The sequence below is a fragment of the Rana temporaria genome, chromosome 3 (assembly GCF_905171775.1).
Source record: "Rana temporaria chromosome 3, aRanTem1.1, whole genome shotgun sequence".
NCBI classification, from domain to species: domain Eukaryota; kingdom Metazoa; phylum Chordata; class Amphibia; order Anura; family Ranidae; genus Rana; species Rana temporaria.
Window position 1 is genome coordinate 8,561,298 of NC_053491.1, and position 22,500 is coordinate 8,583,797.

The following is a 22,500-nucleotide window of genomic DNA, read 5'->3' on the forward strand; positions in this document are numbered from 1 at the left end:
TATATGGGCATGGAGCGAAGCTGAATTATCTCAAAAGCTATTTCACACTGCCAGCTGGCCGCGTTATCGGTAAAGCGCTGCTAAAAAGCGGCATTTTACCATCGTTTTAGCTGCGCTATTCGGCCGTTAGAGGGCACTTTTAACCCCCGCTAGCGTTTGAGGAAAGGGTTAAATGCGACTGTATGGCAGCTGCTAAAGTGCCCCCCCCTGAAAAAAATTTCAGCAGATGCCCATGGCTGGCGGCATCTGCTAGGAGGCCTGGGTAATAAAATGGTGATTGTTGCAATTTTTTTATGTCACATGGTATTTCCACAGCGGTTTTTCAAACGCAATTTTTTGGGATTTTTTTTTTATTAAATTAATTTAGAAAAATAAAAAAAAACACAATGGGCTAGATTCAGGTAGGGGCGCGCATAGTTACGGCGGCGCAGCGTATCGTATTTACGCTACGCCGCCGCAACTTACAGGATCAAGTGCAGTATTCACAAAGCACTTGCTCCGTAAGTTGCTGCAGCGTAAATGGGGCCGGCGTAAGCCCGCGTAATTCAAATGTGGATGAGGGGGCGTGTTTTATGTTAATCTATGATGTCCTGACGTGATTGACGTTTTGTACGAACGGCGCATGCGCCGTCCGTGTACATATCCCAGTGTGCATTGCTCCCAAGTACGCCGCAACGACGTATTGGTTTCGACGTGAACGTAAATTACGTCCAGCCCTATTCGCGGACGACTTACGCAAATGACGTACAAACTTCAAATTTCGAAGCGGGAACGACGCCCATACTTAGCATTGGCTGCGCCTCCTAATAGCAGGAGTAACCTTACGCCGAAAAACCCCGAATCTCCATGTGCGCAATCCCACCATCCTTCTCTCCACGGATTCTCGGCTCTTCATTGGGTAGATTGATAGATTGATAGCAGCGCAGCCATTGGCTCCCCGCAGCTGTCAATCAAATCCAATGACGCGGCCACCGGGGGGCAGGGCCGAGTCATACACTCGGCGGTTATGGACGCCGATTGTATGATAGGGGAGGTAACCCCCCTCAGGAGAGAGCTTCCAAGAGCGGTGGTTATCTATTGCGGGGAGGAGCCACGAGAGCTGCCGTGGGACCCCAGAAGAGGAGGATCGGGGCCACTCTGTACAAAACGAGCTGCACAGTGGAGGCAAGTATGACATGTTTGTTATTTAAAAAAAAAAAAAAATTAACCCATAGTATCACTTTATGGAGGGATGTGGTGCTTAAGAAAAAAAATAAAAATAAAATTATATATATACACACACACACATATATATATATATACATATATACACACACATATACATACATATATATATATACACACACACACACATTTTATTTACACTGTCCCTTGAATTTTTTTTTTTTTTTCATCACTTTTATTACTATTACAAGGAATGTAAACATCTCTTGTAATAGAAATAAAGATGACAGGTCCTCTTTATAGAGAGATCTGGGGTCAAAAAGACCCTAAACCTTTAAAAGCAAAGGGTAAAAAATTCTGATCTTTTACTTCTTACCACTTCAGCCCGGAAGATTTTCCCCCTTAATGACTAGGCCATTTTTTTTTGCAATACGGCACTGCGCCGCTTTAACTGGCAATTGCGCAGTCGTGCGAAAAAATTTTCCCCACAAATAGAGCTTTCTTTTGGTTGTTTTTGATCACCACGTTGTTTTTCCCTCAGTTTAGGCCGATACGTATTCTTCTACGTGTTTTTGGTAAAAAAAAATAAAAAATCGCAATAAGCGTTTATTAACTGCTTGCCGACCAGCCGCCACAGTTATACGGAGGAAGGTCGGCTCTGCTGGGCGAGATCACGTAGCTAAACGTCCTCTCGCCGCGCAGCCATTAGGGTCGCGCACACGCGCGCCCCCGCTCGCCCCTGACTCCGACGCGCGTGCCGCCGGGCACCCCGCGATCGCTCGTTACAGAGCGAGAACCGGGAGCTGTGTGTGTAAACACACAGCTCCCGGTCCTGTCAGGGGGAGAAATGATTGATCGTCTGTTCATACAATGTATACACAGCGATCTGTCATTTCCCCTTGTCAGTCCCCTCCCAACCCTTCAGTTAGAACACACCCAGGGAACATGATTAACCCCTTCCCCGCCCCCTAGTGTTAACCCCTTCACTGCCAGTGGCATTTTTATCGTAATCAATGCATTTTTATAGCACTGATCGCTATAAAAATGCCAATGGTCCCAAAAATGTGTCAAAAGTGTCCGCCATAATGTCGCAGTACCGATAAAAATCGCTGATCGCCGCCATTACTAGTAAAAAAAAAATATTACGAAAAATGCCATAAAACTATCCCCTATTTTGAAAACGCTATAACTTTTGCGCAAACCAATCAATAAACGTTTATTGCGATTTTTTTTTACGAAAAATATGTAGAAAAATACGTATCAGCCAAAACTGAGGCAAAAAAATATATGTTTTTATATTCTTTTGGGGGATATTTATTATAGCAAAAAAATATTTTTTTTTCAAAATTGTCGCTCTATTTTTGTTTATAGCGCAAAAAATAAAAACCGCAGAGGTGATCAAATACCACCAAAAGAAAGCTCTATTTGTGGGGAAAAAAGGACGTCAATTTTGTTTGGGAGCCGCGTCACACGACCACGCAATGGTCAGTTAAAACGACACAATCGCAAAAAGTGGCCTGGTCTTTGACCAGCAATATGGTCCGGGGGTTAAGTGGTTAAATGGTTTGCGCAAAATTTATAGTGTCTACCAAATAGGGGATCGTTTTATTGCATTTTTATTAATATATTTTTTGTGTCTGCCACCCCTCTCCGCCAATCCCTATACCTTCTCCCGATCGCCCCGGGAAATTAAATTAAATTCTAAATACTAACCACAACATACAAAGCCTTGCACAACTCTGCCCCGAGCAACATCACCAATCTAGTCTCCAAATATCACCCAAACCTTCCTCTCAAGACCTCCTGCTCTCAAGCTCCCTGGTCTCGTCTCCAGGATTTCTCCAGAGCCCCTCCCACCCTCTGGAACTCTCTACCTCAACCTTTCCGGCTATCTCCTAATCCAGGGATCTTCAAACTACGGCCCTCCAGCTGTTGGGAAACTACACATCCCATGAGCCATTGTTAAATGTGAGGTATCGCTGCAATCGATAGAGCGAGAGCAATAATTCTAGCCCTAGACCTCCTCTGTAACTCAAAACATGCAACCTGTAGAATTTTTTTTAAACTTCGCCTATGGAGATTTTAAATGGTAAAAGTCAACTGGAGGGCCGTAGCTTGAAGACCCTTGCCCTAATCTAACTGCCTTCAGGCAATCCATTGAAAACTCATCTCTGCTTTTGACACAGTAGACCACAAAATGTTGCTAACTCGCCTCACAGAAGTAGCCGGAGTCGCAGACTCTGATCTACCCTGGTTCACATTGTTCCTGGAGAATCGATCACAGACAGTGGTTTAGATTCATGTACCTGCGCTTCTTGTTACGGCGGCGCAGCGTATCGTATTTACGCTACGCCGCCGTAACTTACAGGAGCAAGTGCAGTATTCACAAAGCACTTGCTCCGTAAGTTGCGGCGACGTAGCGTAAATGGGGCCGGCGTAAGCGCGCGTAATTCAAATGGGGAAGGGGGGCGTGTTTTATGCTAATATGTGATGACCTGACATGATTTACGAACGGCGCATGCGCCGTCCGTGTACATATCCCAGTGTGCATTGCTTCCAAGTACGGCGCAACAACGTATTGGTTTCGACGTGAACGTAAATTACATCCAGCCCTATTCGCGAACGACTTACACAAACGACGTAAAAAATTCAAATTTCGAAGCGGGAACGACGTCCATACTTAACATTGGCTGCGCCTCCTAATAGCAGGAGCAACGTTACGGCGAAAACGACTTACGCAAACAACGTAAAAAACTACCGCCGGGCGCACGTACGTTTGTGAATCGGCGTATCTAGGTAATTTGCATACTCTACGCCGAAAACAACGGAAGCGCCCCTAGCGGCCAACGTCAGATTGCACACAATTCTACGCCGCCGCAATCAAGTTACGTCGGCGGAGGAAGCCTATTTTTAAAGCTTATCTGCCTTTGTGAATCGGCGTAAGGATACGCCGGCGCAGAATTCAAATTACGGCGGCGTATCAGGAGATCCGCCGCCGTAAATGCTACGTGAATCTACTAGGAGCCTTCACTTCGCAAGCACTTACCATTTCATGCGGAGTCCCTCACTCTTCAACATATACCTCCGCCCACTCCTCAAAATCATCAGTAGACAGGACCTACTCTACCACTCCTACGCTGACGACACTCAACTTTTGCATCAGCAACAAAAAAGACCAATATCACGGACTAGAACAATGCCTCACATTGATAGACAATTGGATGACGGAGAGTCACCTTAAACTTAATGGATCCAAAACAGAACTTCTTCTGCTTCACGCCAACCGAAAGACAAACTCTAGGACGACATGGACGCCACCCCCCCACCAAAGTCAAAAGTCTAGGAGTCACCTTTGACTCTGGCATGACGATGGATGCACAAATAGGATCAGTAGTCAGCGGATCTCTTTATCTTCTCCGCCTGCTGCGAAGACTCATCCCCTTCATCCCGGAAGAGGATACAGCAGTAGTAGTTGGAACAATTATCAACTCCAGGCTCGACTATGCAAACTCCCTCTACCTCGGACTCCCCAAAAAACAGATTTCTCGTCTACAAGTCGTTCAGAACACGGCAGCCAGACTGATAACGGGGGGAAAAAAAACTCTGGGAATCAATCACCCCATCCCTGAGGACCCTTCATTGGCTGGCCGTAAAGGATCGGGTCAAATTCAAGGCCCTCTGCCTCACTCACAGATGTACACAAGGAGTCGCCCCTCAATATTTATGCAAGAAAATAAAATACCACAACCCCAATCGCATTCTTCGATCAACCAACCAAAATCTACTTCAAATCCCCAAGTCCCGCTACAAGTCTAAAAGGAGAACGAAGATTCGCAGTCCAAGGACCCCGGCTGTGGAACGCTCTACCAACCAACATCCGAATGGAAGAAAATCATCGGGCCTTCAGGAAAAAACTCAAGACCCACCTCTTCTGAAGGATAAGGAAGGAAATGGATACCAAGCGCCTTGAGGCGATTCAGTTCGCATTTGTAGCGCTATACAAGTTATTCACTCACTCAGGGAAGCCTATCACACCTCCAACTAATCCTTTACCGCTTCCATCAGCTCATTCCCCACAGTTACAACCTTTTGTAACACCAAAAAACACCAATATCAGGAACTAGGGTTGTCCCTATACCGATACCAGTATCGGGACTGATTCCGAGTATTTGCGGGAGTACTCGTACTCCCGCAAATACCCCCGATACCGAAATAGAATACTCCCCCCGCCGTTACGCCGCATCCACGCTGCCGCCGACTGGTTAATACGCGCGGGGAACATTACAGCATTCATTTGAATAGCTGTAGTCTTTCCCGCTGCGCCGCGTATAGACACTCCCCCTTGCTCGGGTGAACTGTCCAATCCCGAGCAAGGGGGAGTGTCTATACGCAGCGCGAATCATTACAGCTATTCAAATGAAAGCTGTAATGTTCCCCGCGCGTATTAACCAGTCGGCGGCAGCGGGATGCAGGTAAGGGGGACATGGCTGGATATGGGGGGAGACATGGCTGCATATGGGGGATATGGGGGGAGACATGGCTGCATATGGGGGGGGAGACATGGCTGCATATGGGGGGGGAGACATGGCTGCATATGGGGGGGGGAGACATGGCTGCATATGGGGGGACATGGCTGGATATGGGGGGGGAGACATGGCTGCATGGGGGGGACGACATGGCTGCATGGGGGGGGGCATGGCTGGATATGGGGGGGGGGACATGGCTGCATATGGGGGGGGGACATGGCTGGATATGGGTGGACATAGCTGGATATGGGGGGGGGGCATGGCTGCATATGGGGGGACATGGCTGCATCTGTGGGGGGACATGGCTGCATTTGTGGGGGGACATGGCTGCATTTGGGGACACATTTAAAAAAAAAAGTATCGCTATTCGGTATTGGTGAGTACTTGAAAAAAAGTATCGGTACTTGTACTCGGTCCTAAAAAAGTGGTATCGGGACAACTCTATCAGGAACTAGGAAAATGCCTCACTCTGATCGATTATTGGATGACTGAAAGCTCACTCAAACTCAATGGATCCAAAAACAGAACTCCTTCATGCAAATTGCAAATCTAATTCCAGGACCACATGGACACCTGCCACCATCTTTGAACAACCCATCAACCCAAGCAACAAAGTCAAAAGCCTCGGAGTCATCTTTGACTCAGACATGACGATGGACGCACAAATAGGAGCAGTAGTCAGCGGTTCTCACCATCTTCTCCGCTTGCTACGTAGACTCATCCCCTTCATCCCGGAAGAGGATACAGCAGTAGTGGTTGGAACAATCATCAGTTCCCGACTCGACTACGCAAACTCTCTCTACTTAGGACCGGATTTCGCGTCTACAAGTCAGTCCAGAACACGGCAGCCAGACCGGTAACAGGTAAAAAAAAAAAAAAGTGGGAACCAATCTCCCCGGTCTTGAGGTCACTCCACTGGCTAGCCGTAAAGGATCGGATCACATTTTAAGACACTCTGCCTCACCCACAAATGCGCACAAGGAAACGCTCCTCAATACTTAAGCGAGAAAATAAAACCCTACGTCACCAATCGCGTCCTCCGGTCAACTAACCAAAACCTTCTCCAAATCCTGCAACAAGTCTAAGGGAGATTGTAGATTTGCAGTCCAAAGACCTTGGCTTTGGATTACTCTACCCACGACCATTCGCATGGCAGAAAACCATGAGGCTCTTAGGAAAAAACTAAAGACCCACCTCTTCTGAAGGATCAGTACAACACTGGATGTAAAGCGCCTTGAGGTGATTTCCATTTGTAGCGCTATGCAAGTTACTCACTCACTTTTGTACCACATGCCCCACCCTATTAGAGTGTAAGCTCTTATTGCATTGTAACCGTATTGTCTCCCTTTTATATTGTAAAGCAGGGCTCGACAAATCCCGGGCGCCAGGTCGCCATGGCGACTAGAAATAGTGTCCTGGCGACTTGGCTTGGAAGGTGGGACTGGCGCCATCTGGTGGTGAGCCGTTGGTATTACAAGTTATTACCACCAGATGTGAGCTGGCGCCATCTGGTGGTGGCCGTTGGTATTACAAGTTAAGCATTACAAGTTAAACAGCAATTCTAATGTCATTTTTCACTATTTTCACTGCCATCTTCTTCCCTCTAATTAGAACCCCCAAACATTATATATATTTTTTATCCTAACACCCTAGAGAATAAAATGGCGATCGTTGCAATACTTTGTCACGCCGTATTTGCGCAGCGGTCTTACAAGCGCACTTTTTTTTGGGAAAAAAATACACTTTTTTTAATAAAAAAATAAGACAACAGTAAAGTTATCCCCATTTTTTTTAATATTATGAAAGATAATGTTACGCCGAGTAAATTGATACCCAACATTTCACGCTTCACAATTGCGTCCGCTCGTGGAATACCGACAAACTTTTACCCTTTAAAATCTTCATAGGCAACGTTTAAAAAAATCTACAGGTTGCATGTTTTAAGTTACAGAGGAGGTCTAGGGGTAGAATTATTGCTCTCACTCTACCAATCGCGGCGATATCTCACATGTGTGATTTGAACACCGTTTACATATGCGGGCGCTGCTCACGTATGTGTTCGCTTCTGCGCGCAAGCTCGTCGGGACGGGGTGCGTTTTCTGGCTCCTAACTTTTTTAGCCGGCTCCTAGATTCCAAGCAAATTTGTCAACCCCTGTTGTAAAGTGCTTCTTCGTAAACGGTTGGCGCTATATGCATCCTGTATAATAATAATTCGAGCGTCTTTGTAGTAGAAAACAAACAATGAGGCAGGTTGGAGCATATATCTGAACATATACAGCACACAAACATTTAACAAAGGATTTTTTTTTTTTTCGGATTCCTTTCTGGGAAAGAGATAAAAGAAGGTTGCGCGCCATTGTTGGTAGAGGCGGAGGTGGCACGGTTGAACAGGAGCAGTAAAGGTAACAAAAACACAAAGAAATGGAGACCTCCGAAACCACAACTACTATACTATGGAATGATCGGAATGTCTTTCATTGTCATGGTAATGGGGCGAGTACGTTGGCGCGGTCACAAGAAGATAAAAAAAGTTCCATTTGCTCTCCTCGGGGTGACCCGTGTTCGGTTATAGTAAGGCCAATAAACGTGCGATAAAACCTGGGAAACGACGAAGGCAGCTGATCATTTCCTTTAGTAGTATTTACTATATTGTGTTTGCTTTTTCATTTATCGGCCCATTGTGTAGTTTGTCTCAAGCATGCGTTTTTTTTTTTTCTGTATTCCTTAACCACTTAAGACCCGGAACCTTTAGGCAGGTAAAGGACCCGGCCAGTTTTTGCGATTCGGCACTGCGTCGCTTTAACTGACAATTGCGCGGTCGTGCGACGTGGCTCCCAAACGAAATTGGCGTCCTTTTTTTCTCACAAATAGAACTTTCTTTTGGTGGTATTTGATCACCTCTGCGGTTTTTATTTTTTTGCGCTATAAACAAAAATAGAGCGAAAATTTTGAAAAAAATTCAATATGTTTTACTTTTTGCTATAACAAATATCCCCCAAAAACATCTCAGTTTAGGCCGATACGTATTCTTCTACCTATTTTTGGTAAAAAAAAAAAAAAAAAATCGCAATAAGCGTTTATCGATTGGTTTGCGCAAAATTTATAGCGTTTACAAAATAGGGGATAGTTTTATAGCATTTTTATTATTATTATTTTTTTTTTACTACTAATGGCGGCGATCAGCGTTTTTTTTTTTCGTGACTGCGACATTATGGCGGACACTTCGGACAATTTTGACACATTTTTGGGACCATTGTCATTTTCACAGCAAAAAATGCATTTAAAGTGGAGTTCCACCCATAAATATAACATTACATCAGTAGTTTTAAAAAAATTTCATTAGTCCTTTAAGAAAAAAAAAATGTTTTTTAGATGCCTTCAAAGTGTTGTTGCTAGGCAGAATAGTTAATCTTCCCTCTTCCTGCACCTAGGTGCTTAAGCTTCCTAACCTACACCGCACAGACTCCTGGGAATGTAGTGGGCGTAACTTTCCAGGAGTCTGTGCACTCCCCAGTCTCAAAGAATCATGTGACTTGGACAGTACAGGTGCTGAAACCTGATCTGAAACCTATTACACTGCTTGTGCAGCACTGAGCATGTGCGAGATCTGCAAGGCTGAAATCCAGGAAGTCATACAGTCTGGCTTCATGATGCCCACACTTAAGATGACCCCAGTCAATTTCTATTTTATAAAGTCTCTAAATGCTGTAACAACCTAACACAACGGACCTTAGTTTATAGACTAACTTTACTAGAATACATTAAGCTTGTGTATTACAGGGGTATTTATATATAAAAAGTGAAATTGTGGCCGGAACTCCGCTTTAAAAATGCATTGTTTACTGTGAAAATGACAGTTGCAGTTTGGGAGTTAACCACTAGGGGGCGCTGTAGGGGTTAAGTGTGACCTCATATGTGTTTCTAACTGTAGAGGGGCGGGGCTGTAGGTGTGACGTCATTGATTGTATTTCCCTATATCAGGGAACACACGATCGATGACGCCGCCACAGTGAAGAACGGGGAAGCTGTGTTTACACTCACCTCTCCCCATTCTTCAGCTCCGGGGACCGATCGCGGGACTCCAGCGGCCACGGAGCTTCGGACCGGGTCGCGGGCACTTAAAGAGGACGTGCTTGTGCCAAGCCGTGCCATTCTGCCAACGTATATGTGCAGGAGGCACATAGCTTCCTTTCCCTTAGTGCAGTCCTCCTTCACTTACCTCATCCTTCCATTTTGCTTTTTTTCCGAGAAATCCTGTTCTTCTGTCTGTAACTCCACACAGTAATGCAAGGCTTTCTCCCTGGTGTGGAGTGTCGTGCTCGCCCCTCCCTTGGACTGCAGGAGAGTCAGGATGCTCACTAACACACAGCTCCTATCTCTATTTGCAACGTAGAGAGCGTCCTGACTCTCCTGTAGTCCAAGGGAGGGGGCGAGCACGACACTCCACACCAGGGAGAAAGCCTCACATTACTGTGTGGAGTTACAGACAGAAGAACAGGAAGTGAGGATTTCTCAGAAGAAATAAGGACATGTAAAAGCAAAATGGAAGGATGAGGTAAGTGAAGGAGGACTGCACTAAGGTAAAGGAAGATATTTAGGAGAAAAAAGGAAAAAAAAAACACTGTACCTTTACAACCACTTTAACCACTTGACCTCCAGAAGATTTATCCTCCTCTTCTTGACCAGGTCACTGCGATTCGGCACTATGTTAACTGATAATTGCGCGGTCGTGCGACGCTGTACCCCAAATAGAATTTGTGTAAATTTTTTCCCCCCACAAATAGAGCTTTCTTTTGGTGGCATTTGATCACCTCTGTTTATTTTTTTACATTTTTTGCGCTATTAATAAAATAAAAAAGGACCTCCATTTTTGGAAAAATAAATAAAAAGTTTTTTTTTTTACTTTCTCCTGAGTGCCAACATTAACCACTTCAGCCCCAGAGGATTTGGCTGCCCAATGACCTGCCATTTTTTTTGCGATTCGGCACTCCGTCGCTTTAACTGACAATTGCGCGGTCGTGCGACGTGGCTCCCAAACAAAATTGGCGTCCTTTTTCCCCCCACAAATAGAGCTTTCTTTTGGTGGTATTTGATCACCTCTGTGGTTTTTATTTTTTGCGCTATAAACAAAAAGAGTGACAGTTTTGAAAAAATAAAATATTTTTTTTTTAACTTTTTGCTATAATAAAAATCACCAAAAAATAAAAAAATGTCTTTCTCAGTTTAGGTCAATATGTATTCTTCTACATATTTTTGGTGAAAAAATAATAATTCTCACGCGTATATTGATTTGCGCAAAAGTTATAGCATCTACAACAGGGATATGCAATTAGCTGACCTCCAGCTGTTGCAGAACTACAAGTCCCATGAGGCATAGCAAGACTCTGACAACCACAAGTATGACACCCAGAGGCAGGAGGCATGATGGGACTTGTAGTTTTGCAACAGCTGGAGGTCCGCTAATTGCATATCCCTGATCTACAACATAGGGGATAGATTTATGTCATTTTTTTTTTTATTAAATTTGTTTTTTTATTAGTAATGGCAACGATTTGCGATTTTTATCGTGCCTGCGACACTATGGCGGACGGTGCTATAAAAATGCACCGATTACTCTGTAAATGACACTGGCGGGGAAGGGGGGGGGTTAACCACTAGGGGGCGAGGAAGGGGTTAAGTGTGTCCTAGGGAGTGCTTCTAACTGTGTGGGGATAGGCTGAGTGACACGACACTGATCACTGCTCCCGATGACAGGAAGCAGTAGATCAGTGTCCCGTTACTAGGCAGAACAGGGAAATGCCTCGTTTACGTGTTTTGCAGCTCTGTGACACGATCACGGGACACCGGCGGACATAGAAACCGCAAGATCCCACGGTCACGGAGCTCACGGCAGGGGCGTGGTGTTTGTAATTAGGCTGCATTCACACCTGAACGCGGCGTATTGTCCCGCGATTTGCCATGACAAAACGCATAGTTTTTTAGCCTAAAATACGCCGGAGGGGTGGTTAAACATTGTCGGCTATGCCGAAGCCGCCTGAAAAAAAGGGTCCGGGACTTGTTTTGAGCTTCAAGCGTACGGCGTTTCGGCGTGGAGATGTGAACCATCTCCATAGCCGACAATGTTAAATCACCCCTCCAGCGTATTGCAGGCTGCAATAGCGTCGGGCGTAAAAACGCCTAGGTGTGAATGGAGCCTTAGACAACCTATAATTACCATTTATTAGTATACTATATATCAACTGTTGATACTTTGTATATATTTTTTCCACATTGAGTACCAACCTGAAGAAGTACGTCCGCACGAAACATGTAGAGCAATTAAGTCTCTTCTACCCACGACACCAACCTACACCAGGCCTACAATTGATATACATGACCCCATTTATACAAGTCGAGTTACAATACGGCCCCCAAGGGTAGTGGTGGGGATTTTCCTATGTGACAGCTTGTCTAGCGCATGTACTTGCTAGCAATTTTAACCACTTAAGGACCTTGCCTGTTTTTCAGATTTGGCGTTTACAAGATTAAAACAGTTTTTTTTTTGCTAGAAAATTACTTAAAACCCCCAAACATTATATATATTTTTTTCTAACACAATAGAGTATAAAATGGCGGTCATTGCAATACTTTTTGTCACACCGTATTTGCGCAGCGGTCTTACAAAACACACTTTTTTTGGAAAAAAAAAATATTTTTTGAATTAAAAATTAAGACACCAGTAAAGGTAGCCCAATTTTTTTTTATATATTGTAAAAGATAATGTTACGCTGAGTAAAAGGATACCCAACATGTGACGCTTCAAAATTGCACAAGCTCGTGGAATGGTGTCAAACTTTTACCCTTAAAAATCTCCATAGGCGACGTTTAAAAAACTCTACAGGTTGCATCTTTTAAGCTACAGAGGAGGGCTAGGGCTAGAATTATTATAATAAAAAAACAAAAAAATATATATCCGGGACCTGGGCCCTTTAACCGCTTAACGACCGCTGCATGTATATGTACGTCCACAGAATGGCACGTACAGGGACCCCCCCCCCCGGTACATGCGGCGGCCAGTAACCCGCGGGCAGCGATCCGGGACGACGGCGCGGCTATTCGTTTCTAGCCGCCCCCTCGCGATCGCTCCCCGGAGCTGAAGAACGGGGAGAGCCGTATGTAAACACAGCTTCCCCGTGCTTCACTGTGGCGGCGCATCGATCGAGTGATCCCTTTTATAGGAAGACACAATCGATGATGTCAGTCCTACAGCCACACCCCCCTACAGTTGTAAACACACACTAGGTGAACCCTAACTCCTACAGCGCCCCCTGTGGTTAACTCCCAAACTGCAACTGTCATTTTCACAATAAACAATGCAATTTAAATGCATTTTTTGCTGTGAAAATGCCAATGGTCCCAAAAATGTGTCAAAATTTTCCGAAGTGTCCTCCATAATGTCGCAGTCACGAAAAAAATCGCTGATCGCCGCCATTAGTAGTAAAAAAAAAAAAAAATAATAAAACTATCCCCTATTTTGTAAACGCTATAAATTTTGCGCAAACCAATCGATAAACGCTTATTGCGATTTTTTTTACCAAAAATATGTAGAAGAATACGCATCGGCCTAAACTGAGGAAAAAAAATGTTTTTTATATATGTTTTTGGGGGATATTTATTATAGCATAAAGTAAAAAATATTGAATTTTTTTCAAAATTGTCGCTCTATTTTTGTTTATAGCGCAAAAAATAAAAACCGCAGAGGTGATGAAATACCACCAAAAGAAAGCTCTATTTGTGGGGAAAGACAAGGACGCCAATTTTGTTTGGGAGCCACGTCGCACAACCGCGCAATTGTCCGTTAAAGCGACGCAGTGCCGAATTGTAAAAACGCCTTTGGGCATTTAGCAGCATATTGGTCCGGGGCTTAAGTGGTTAATAAAAAGTATAATTTTTTTTTTATAAAAAATTCAAAAAGGGTGTTGCCATCCGGGCCCCTTACAGGTGTACTGCCTGTACCCCCTTGATGGCGACCCTGCCTAGGAGTAGTCCTGGACTCTGAACTCCCCTTCAAGCCTCACGTCCAATCACTGTCCAAATCTTGCCGCCGCAACATCTCCAAAATACGCCCCTTTCTAACCAATGACACCACAAAACTCTTAATTCACTCCCTGGTCATCTCTCGCCTCGATTACTGCAACTCCCTCCTCATTGGCTTACCTCTGCATGCTCTATCCCCCCTTCAGTCCATCATGAATGGTGCTGCCAGACTCATCCACCTTACTGACCTCTGTCTCCGCTACTCCTCTCTGTCAATCCCTCCACTGGCTTCCCCTCACCCAACAAATTAAATTCAAACTACTAACTACCTACCTACAAAGCCGTCCACAACTCTGCCCCCCCCACATCACTGACCTAGTCTCTAAATACCAACCTAATCGTCCTCTTCGTTCTTCTCAAGACCTCCTCTCTAATCACCATGCTCGTCTCCAGAGCCTCTCCAAGCCTATGGAACTCCTTACCCCAAGCTGTCCCGTCTATCGCCTTCTCTATTAGCTTTTAGAGGATCCCTGAAAAGCCTCCTCTTCAGAGACGCCTACCCTACCCACACCTAACAACTGTATTTTCATTTTGTCCATCTGATCACCCCCCACAGCCAACTACCCTTTGTTCCACTTGACCCTCCCTTCTAGATTGTAAGCTCCAACGGCCCTCTGATCACTCCTGTATTGAATTGTCAGTAGGGGGGGAATGCCCCCCCCCCTTCATCATGTCAGTAGGGGGAACGGCCCCCCCATTCATCATGTCAGTAGGGGGAACGGCCCCCCCGTTCATCATGTCAGTAGGGGGGAACGGCCCCCCCGTTCATCATGTCAGTAGGGGGGGAACGGCCCCCCCGTTCATCATGTCAGTAGGGGGGAATGGCCCCCCGTTCATCATGTCAGTAGGCGGAATGCCCCCCCCATTCATCATGTCAGTAGGGGGAATGCCCCCCCCCATTCATCATGTCAGTAGGGGGAATGCCCCCCCATTCATCATGTCAGTAGGGGGAATGCCCCCCCATTCATCATGTCAGTAGGGGGAATGCCCCCCCCCATTCATCATGTCAGTAGGGGGAATGCCCCCCCCATTCATCATGTCAGTAGGGGGAATGCCCCCCCCATTCATCATGTCAGTAGGGGGAATGCCCCCCCCATTCATCATGTCAGTAGGGGGAATGCCCCCCCCCCATCCATCATGTCAGTAGGGGGAATGCCCCCCCCCCATCCATCATGTCAGTAGGGGGAATGCCACCCCCCCCCCATTCATCATGTCAGTAGGGGGAACGGCCCCCCCATTCATCATGTCAGTAGGGGGAACGGCCCCCCCATTCATCATGTCAGTAGGGGGAACGGCCCCCCCATTCATCATGTCAGTAGGGGGAATGGCACCCCATTCATCATGTCAGTAGGGGGAATGGCACCCCATTCATGACCGTAGGGGGAATGGCACCCCCATATATGTCAGTAGGGCAGTTGCCCCCCCCACCATTCATCATGTCAGTAGGGGGGGGGGAATGGCCCCTCCATTCATGTCAGTAGGGGGGGGAATGGCCCCCCCATTCATGTCAGTAGGGGGAATGGGCCCCCCCATTCATCATGTCACTAGAGGGAATGGGTCCCCCCATTCATCATGTCACTAGGGGGAATGGGCCCCCCCATTCATCATGTCACTAGGGGGAATGGGCCCCCCCATTCATCATGTCACTAGGGGGAATGGGCCCCCCCATTCATCATGTCACTAGGGGGAATGGGCCCCCCCATTCATCATGTCACTAGGGGGAATGGCCCCCCCATTCATCATGTCACTAGGGGGAATGGGCCCCCCCATTCATCATGTCACTAGGGGGAATGCCCCCCCCCCCATTCATCATGTCAGTAGGGGGAATAGCACCTCAGTCATGTCAATGGGGGGGGGGGGGAATGGTGCCTTATCATTGGTGCCAGCTGGTGGTATAGTGCCCCAAGGCCCAGCAAAAGGCAAGGAAATGGCCACATCCGGTCCCCGGGCCTCAGTTTGGAGACCACTGGGTTATAGCAATCTTACCATCCTGGTAATCCTTGTTAGCTTAACAAAAAAACACACAAGTATCAGAAGTCTCGGGTTAATGTAACGCAATATACTGCACATTCCTGTCTAGAATAGCGCCCTTGTGCGTTTTTATTTTTTAGTCTTCAAAAAAAGCCAGCAAAGTCAAATCAGTAATGCACACCGTGGCATTAACAGCACCTTTATTTTATAGAACATCTTTTGTACATTTAAAGCAAAACATAAAACAAGGTCATGCATTAAAAGACATTTCTGAACATCGAGGACCATGCTCAGCAAAGTGCTGCTCAAAATTTTTAGAACGATCGAGAGAACGTCAAACCCCTCCCCCCCTCGTGGAATGGCCAAACGTAGCAGAACTGCAGCCTGACAACCCAGGAGAGCAACTGCTTGGGTTTAATCGGGGACAACCTCCCCTCCCCCCTCGTGTGTCACACACATTTCAGTATTAAATGTAGAAAGCCACCAGAACACTCAAAAAAACAGAGCTCTGTGCTCCTCCACGGCTTTCATTTCATACTTATGTGGGGGTGCTGTGAACGCCCCTCCCCCCACACCGTCCCGCCCAACAAATCAACACAGATATGCAGAACGAACATTTCAGGTCTCTTAAAAAACATCTACACGACAATATATTTTTTTTGAATGGACACCAGTTATAAGATTATTATTATTTTTTTTTACACACCCAGATGCAGAAATGCAGATACAGGACAAGCAGTTACTGTTATAAAACAAGAAAATAACAGGAAATGAGTCAAAAAGCACTTCTAGAAGAAGGCGGGTGCATAACGCTGCCGGCCACCCCCATCTGCCAGCATTTACCTCCAAAGCCCTTCAGCTCAGAACGGGGGAAAAAAATAAATGTATTGATTGGTTATGTCTCTTGACCGGGTTGGTGAATCAATCGCTCTACACAACAGGCCAAACTGTTTTGCATGAGAGACGCAGCTCAAGCCATACCGGTGACAACGAGATGTGTGGCTCCAGCCAGGCCCCTGTGACGCGTTTCGTCCCAGCCGTCGGGGCTTGGTCATAGAGGTGGGAGATATTTGCGGGACTTACATTCGCACCCTTCGGACGTGAAGGGGGGAAGTGGAAACCTGTGTGATATTTATTGACAAGGAAGGTGTGTTGAAAATAGGCGAGGTGAGACAAAAAAAGTGAAAAGGATATTGAGAAAAAAAAATAGTAAAAATGAAAAAAAAAACTGAATAAAATTGGTGAAAATCACGAATAGAGAGAACAATGTCAAAGGTATGAAGAGTGAAAATAAGAATTTTCAATAAAAAAATAATAATAATTCACACTATTTTATTTTCCTCCTTTTTTCCAGTCTTTTATACCTTTGAATAAAACTTATGAAAATGAATAAAGAGAAAAAAATCCAAGGTATAAAGAACTTAAAAAGGGGAGGAATAAAAGATGTATATATTCCTCCCCTTTTTAAGTTCTTTATACCTTGGATTTTTTTCTCTTTATTCATTTTATATATATATATATATATATATATATATATATATATATATATATATATATATATATATATATATATATATATATATATATATATATATATATATATATATATATATATATATATATATATATTATATATTATATATTTTTTTCCCCCCCCCACTCTTTTTAATACTTGAAAATTTCTCTTTATTCATGATTTTTCACCAACGTTATTCATTTTTCTTTATCATTTTTTCCCCTTTTTCGCAATATCCTTTTAAATTGGTCTCTTATTTTCAACAAACCTTTCTTGTCAATACATAAATCACACACACGTCGTCACTTCCCCCTTCACGGCGGATGATGCGAATTCAAGTCTCTGTCCTGCTCGTATCTCCCACCTGTGTGACCAAGCCCTGACAGGCGGGTCGAAACGCGGCAAAGGCCTCACATCTCGTTAGCACCAGGTGGGTTGGAGCGGTATTCGCTGGAGCGGAGCTGGCTGGGGCCTCGCATCTCGTTAGCGTCCGTCGGGTTGGTTGGAGCGATATTTGCTAGAAGGGCGCTGGCGGAAGGTCTCAGATCTTGTTAGTGCCGCGTTGGTTGGAGCGGCACTGGCTAAGGCCTCACATCTCGTTGGCACCGGGTTGGTTGAATCGGTATTTGCTAAAAATGGAGCCGACTGAGGCCTCACATCTCATAGCACCAGGTTGGTTGGAGCGGCGCTGGCTGAGGCCTCACATCTCATAGCACCAGGTTGGTTGGAGCGGCGCTGGCTGAGGCCTCATATCTCGTTAGCACCGGGTTGGTTTGAGCGGCGCTGGCTGAGGCCTCATATCTCGTTAGCACCGGGTTGGTTTGAGCGGCGCTGGCTGAGGCCTCATATCTCGTTAGCACCGGGTTGGTTTGAGCGGTATTCGCTGGAGTGGTGCTGGCTGAGGCCTCACATCTCGTTAGCGTTGGGTTGGTTGAAGCAGTATTTGCTGGAGCGGAGCTGGCTGAGGCCTCACATCTAGTTAGCGCCAAGTTGGCTGGAGCGGTGCCGATGGAGGCCTCACATCTCGTTAGTGCCGGGTTGGTTGGAGCAGCGCTGGCTGAGGCCTCATATCTCGTTAGCACCTGGTTGGTTTGAGTGGCATTTGCTGGAGCGGAGCTGGCTGAGGCCTCACATCTAGTTAGCGCCAAGTTGGCTGGAGCGGTGCCGATGGAGGCCTCACATCTCGTTAGTGCCGGGTTGGTTGGAGCAGCGCTGGCTGAGGCCTCATATCTCGTTAGCACCTGGTTGGTTTGAGTGGCATTCGCTGGAGCGGAGCTGGCTGAGGCCTCACATCTAGTTAGCGCCAAGTTGGTTGGAGTGGTGCCGATGGAGGCCTCACATCCCGTTAGCGCCAGGTTGGTTGGAGCGGTGCCGATGGAGGCCTCACATCTCGTTAGCGCCAAGTCGGTTGGAGCGGTATTCCCTGGTGCGGCATTGGCTGAGGCCTCACGTCTCATTAGCGCCGGGTCGGTTAGAGCGGTATTACCTGGGGCGGCGCTGGCAGAGGCCACACATCACGTTAGCACCTGGGTCGGTTTGAGTGGCATCTCGTGCAAAACAGTTGGACATTTCTGGATGAGTGAACCAGACGGCCGCTCCCATTTTCTGTACACCGCCAAGCCTCAGCTTCGAGCGGCGCTTCAAGTTTCTTCATCTAACACAATAGGTTGATCGAAGAAAAAAAAATAAGTTTACACACCTAGAGAGCGATCTTTTAAAATAAAAATTGCACTGAAGATAAAAATTAAGACATTGTGACGGGCTTCACGTGAGGTTAGGGTGTACTTTTGGTCCCGGGGCCCAGACAAAATCCCACTAGAATTGTGAATCAACATGAAGTCAGGAGCACGTTAACAAAATACAAGGCATCCGATAGGCAATTATTTTTTTTTTCTTCAGAAGTCCAGGATGTTAACAGCAGCCTTGTTCTTCCAAAACACCTTCGGAACCATTTTCAAGCGCAAGATCTTCCAGATGGGAGTGGCCCAATGCCGGGGCGTGAGAGTACATATCACGTGAACAAATACCAAGGCCGCAAACCACACAATCACCATGAAAGCAGTACTAGAAAGCCGGGGAGACTGTCCGATTTCAGTTCAGAAATAGTCTTCAGCCACGCACCCAATGCGTCTAGAATACTGGACAAAAAGTTCAGATGTCTCCAGTCACTGATAAACATGGCTGTCTCGGGTCTGAAGGCTAGGCCGGTGATCTGAAGCCTCCCCGCCCCCCCCTCCCCACAAGTTCATTCACAATGAAGGAAAAACACGCATTCTTCGCATCCGCCAGTCACTTGTAAGGTCACACTAGAATGATATCAAGCAAGCCTTGGACACTCGCTGCTGCATCTTGAGCAGAAATGGTCGATATGGAGACTATACAGCCTTCCTGTGGTATTCAGGGGGTGCAACCTCGTAGTCACTGGCACTGAACAATGTGGAGGAATTTTTGGCCAAATACCTGGAAAGTATGAAAGAGAGAAAAAAAAAAAAAAAGGTTATTAAGAAGAAGTACTTCTGGAAACAGTTTACCAATTCTATGCATGAAGGTGTAAAAAAAAAAAAAAGAAGAAGAACCCCCCCGCCCCCATACTCACCTGAGCCCCTCATCTCGATCCAGCCACGTCCACGAGAGCCTTGCCTCTCTTGGGACTCACACTCCCGATTGGCTTTTGAAAGCAGCAGCCGCAACTGGCGGCGCCTGCTGCTGCCGCCAATCACAGCCAGTGAGCCAATCAGGAGACACACAGGGGGTGGGACGAGCCAAGGCTTCATTTTTGAATGGACACACAGAGCTGCGGCTTGAGAGTGCATCGCCTGCTTAGGTGCCCCCATAGCAAGCAGCTTGCTGTGGGGACACCCAGCAGGAGGGGAGGAGCCAGGAGCACCGAAGAGGGACATAAGAGGAGGATCAGGGCTGCTCTGTGCAAAACCATTACCTCTCTGTGTCCCCGGCTAGCATAGCAGGGAAGGGATGTATTGCAATGGAATCTGCTTTGCAATACATTCAGGTTAGCCCAGAGGAGCCATGCAGGGTCTTTTAGGCTAATTTTATTCTCTATGGTGTCTGCTTTCAGAAAATGTTATTTATATATATAAGCTAAATTAAAATTAGAGTATCTGCACTGATTGTACCCAAGCTGCAGTCACACTGAATGCAGCCTAAAGTTGTGCGTTGCTCCTGTTGGCAGATCATTTTCAGTTATCGGAACACGATTATCTTACTGGTTCACAACCAGGGGTGCACCGGATCAAAAACACATGGATCGGATCACCACCGTATATAGTCCCCACTGTAATGTCGTCCCCCATCCTCACCTCCCCCACTGTAATGTCGTCATCCCCCTCACCTCTCCCCCAATGTAATGTCCTCACCATATCCCAGTGTTTCTCAATTCCAGTCCTCAGGCCCCCCCAACAGGTCAGGTTTTCAGGATTTCCCTCAGATGAAAAGGCTGTGGTGATTACTAAGGCAGTGAAACTGATCAAATCACCTGTGCAAAATAATGGAAATCATGAAAACCTGACCTGTTGGGGGGGCCTGAGGACTGGAATTGAGAAACACTGCCATATCCACACGTCCCCCCCCCTCCCCACTCCAATGTTCACACGTCCTCCCCACTCCAATGTTCACACGTCCCCCCCTCCCCACTCCAATGTTCACACGTCCCCCCCTCCCCACTCCAATGTCCACCCCCCTCCCCCCCCCACTGTAATGTCCACATCTCCCCAGTCAGCACCGCTCTGGAAAGCTCACCTAGGCCGCCGCCGGGTGTACCGGAGCTAGGCGGAAGCTGCGGCCTTTCCTATGGGCTCAATCCACAGATCGCGTGGATCGGCGGACGCTGACCCATTCGGATCACGGATCAATGACGATCCGTTGCACCCCTAATCACAACACAATTTTGTTGCCTTAAGACTCTTGCTTTATGCAAGTTGTTCCTGCACAGCCAAGTATAAGGCCTCGTGCACACTGGACATTAAAATAACTTTTTAAAAAACGCCAGTAGCTTTTCAGTGAGATTTTCCACTTTTTTGCAATAGAATTTTTTAGCTTTTTTTTTCCGCCTCAGTGCAACAACAGGGGTCTTATCCCAACTCTGCAGAACCAAAACACAAAATAGTCTGGCGGGTAATTTCATGTCACAAACAGCAGACTTCTGACAATTCATGCACTGAACACAAAACTACAAATCACAATAAATCACTCACTTCAGGAAGTCATGCAGGTAGTTCAGTAGAAGGGCCAGGCTCTTCTCATCCAACGGAGTATATGATAACATTGCTCCAATACGAACTATATGGACCAGAAGCCAAAAGATAAAATGTAAGGAGGAGTAGAACAATACTAAAAAGGGTAAATACATAGTACCAGAATACGTAACGCTTACCAAAAAGGCGTAGCAGGTGGGGAGCACCATAGACTTGGGACATTGGGGAATCGGGGTGATCTGCCAAGATATCCGCATACTGAGGGCGCTCAAACTTGTACAGTAGCTGTGTGCCCAGCATAACGTTAAAGTATTCCTTAATACCGGCTACAACTTCATTCACCGCAAACTCCCTGCAAGAAGATCACAAGTCATATACAAGCAGGTATAAAAAACAAAACAAAAACGTACACATAATTTATACATTACATACATTTTATTTATTATGCACGCACACACACTATAATATATATATATATATACACACACATATATACACACACACACACACACACATATACACACTTTGGCCCACGGGTGTACTTGTGCATCTCAAAAAATGTGATCATCAAAAAGTTTATTTCAGTAATTAACCACTACCATACCGCGCCTACTCTTGCACTTCTCTCCATGTAAAAATCATACATTTTTTGCTAGAAAATTACTCAGAACCTATATATATATATATCAGACACCCCAGGGAATAACGTGGCAGTCATTGCAACTTTTTATCTTGCACGGTATTTGCGCATTCATTTTTCAAATGCTTTTTTTGGGGGAAAGAAAATACGGTTTCATGAATTAAATAAACAAAACAGTAAAGTTAAAAAAAAAAACTGTATAATGTAAAAGATGATGTTACGCCGAGTAAATAGATACCCAACTTGTCACACTTTAAAATTGCGCACACTCATGGAATGGCGCCAAAACTTCGGTACTTAAAATCTCCATAGGCGACGCTTGAATTTTTTTTTACAGGTTACCAGTTTAGAGTTACAGAGGAAGTCTAGTGCTAGAATAGTTGCTCTCGCACTAA

The 22,500-nt window shown here is 45.9% G+C and overlaps 2 protein-coding genes across 14 annotated transcripts in view; one reads left to right on the top strand and one right to left on the bottom strand.

Moving 5' to 3' along the window:
- KIF23 (kinesin family member 23) overlaps positions 1 to 22,500 on the top strand; it is a 912,882-nt gene that overhangs the window by 270,619 nt on the left and 619,763 nt on the right. The gene's annotated exons all lie outside the window — the stretch shown is intronic.
- The window catches only part of MORF4L1 (mortality factor 4 like 1), a 71,293-nt gene continuing 67,510 nt past the window's right edge, over positions 18,718 to 22,500 (bottom strand). For both annotated transcript variants that reach the window (XM_040342226.1, XM_040342225.1), the window contains exons 10-12: positions 21,645 to 21,817; positions 21,466 to 21,550; positions 18,718 to 19,714 (exon numbers count right to left, since the gene is read on the bottom strand). In XM_040342226.1, coding sequence (XP_040198160.1) covers positions 19,630 to 19,714; positions 21,466 to 21,550; positions 21,645 to 21,817 — 343 coding nt within the window. In that variant the 3' untranslated portion in view covers positions 18,718 to 19,629. The remainder of the gene's footprint in view (positions 19,715 to 21,465; positions 21,551 to 21,644; positions 21,818 to 22,500) is intronic.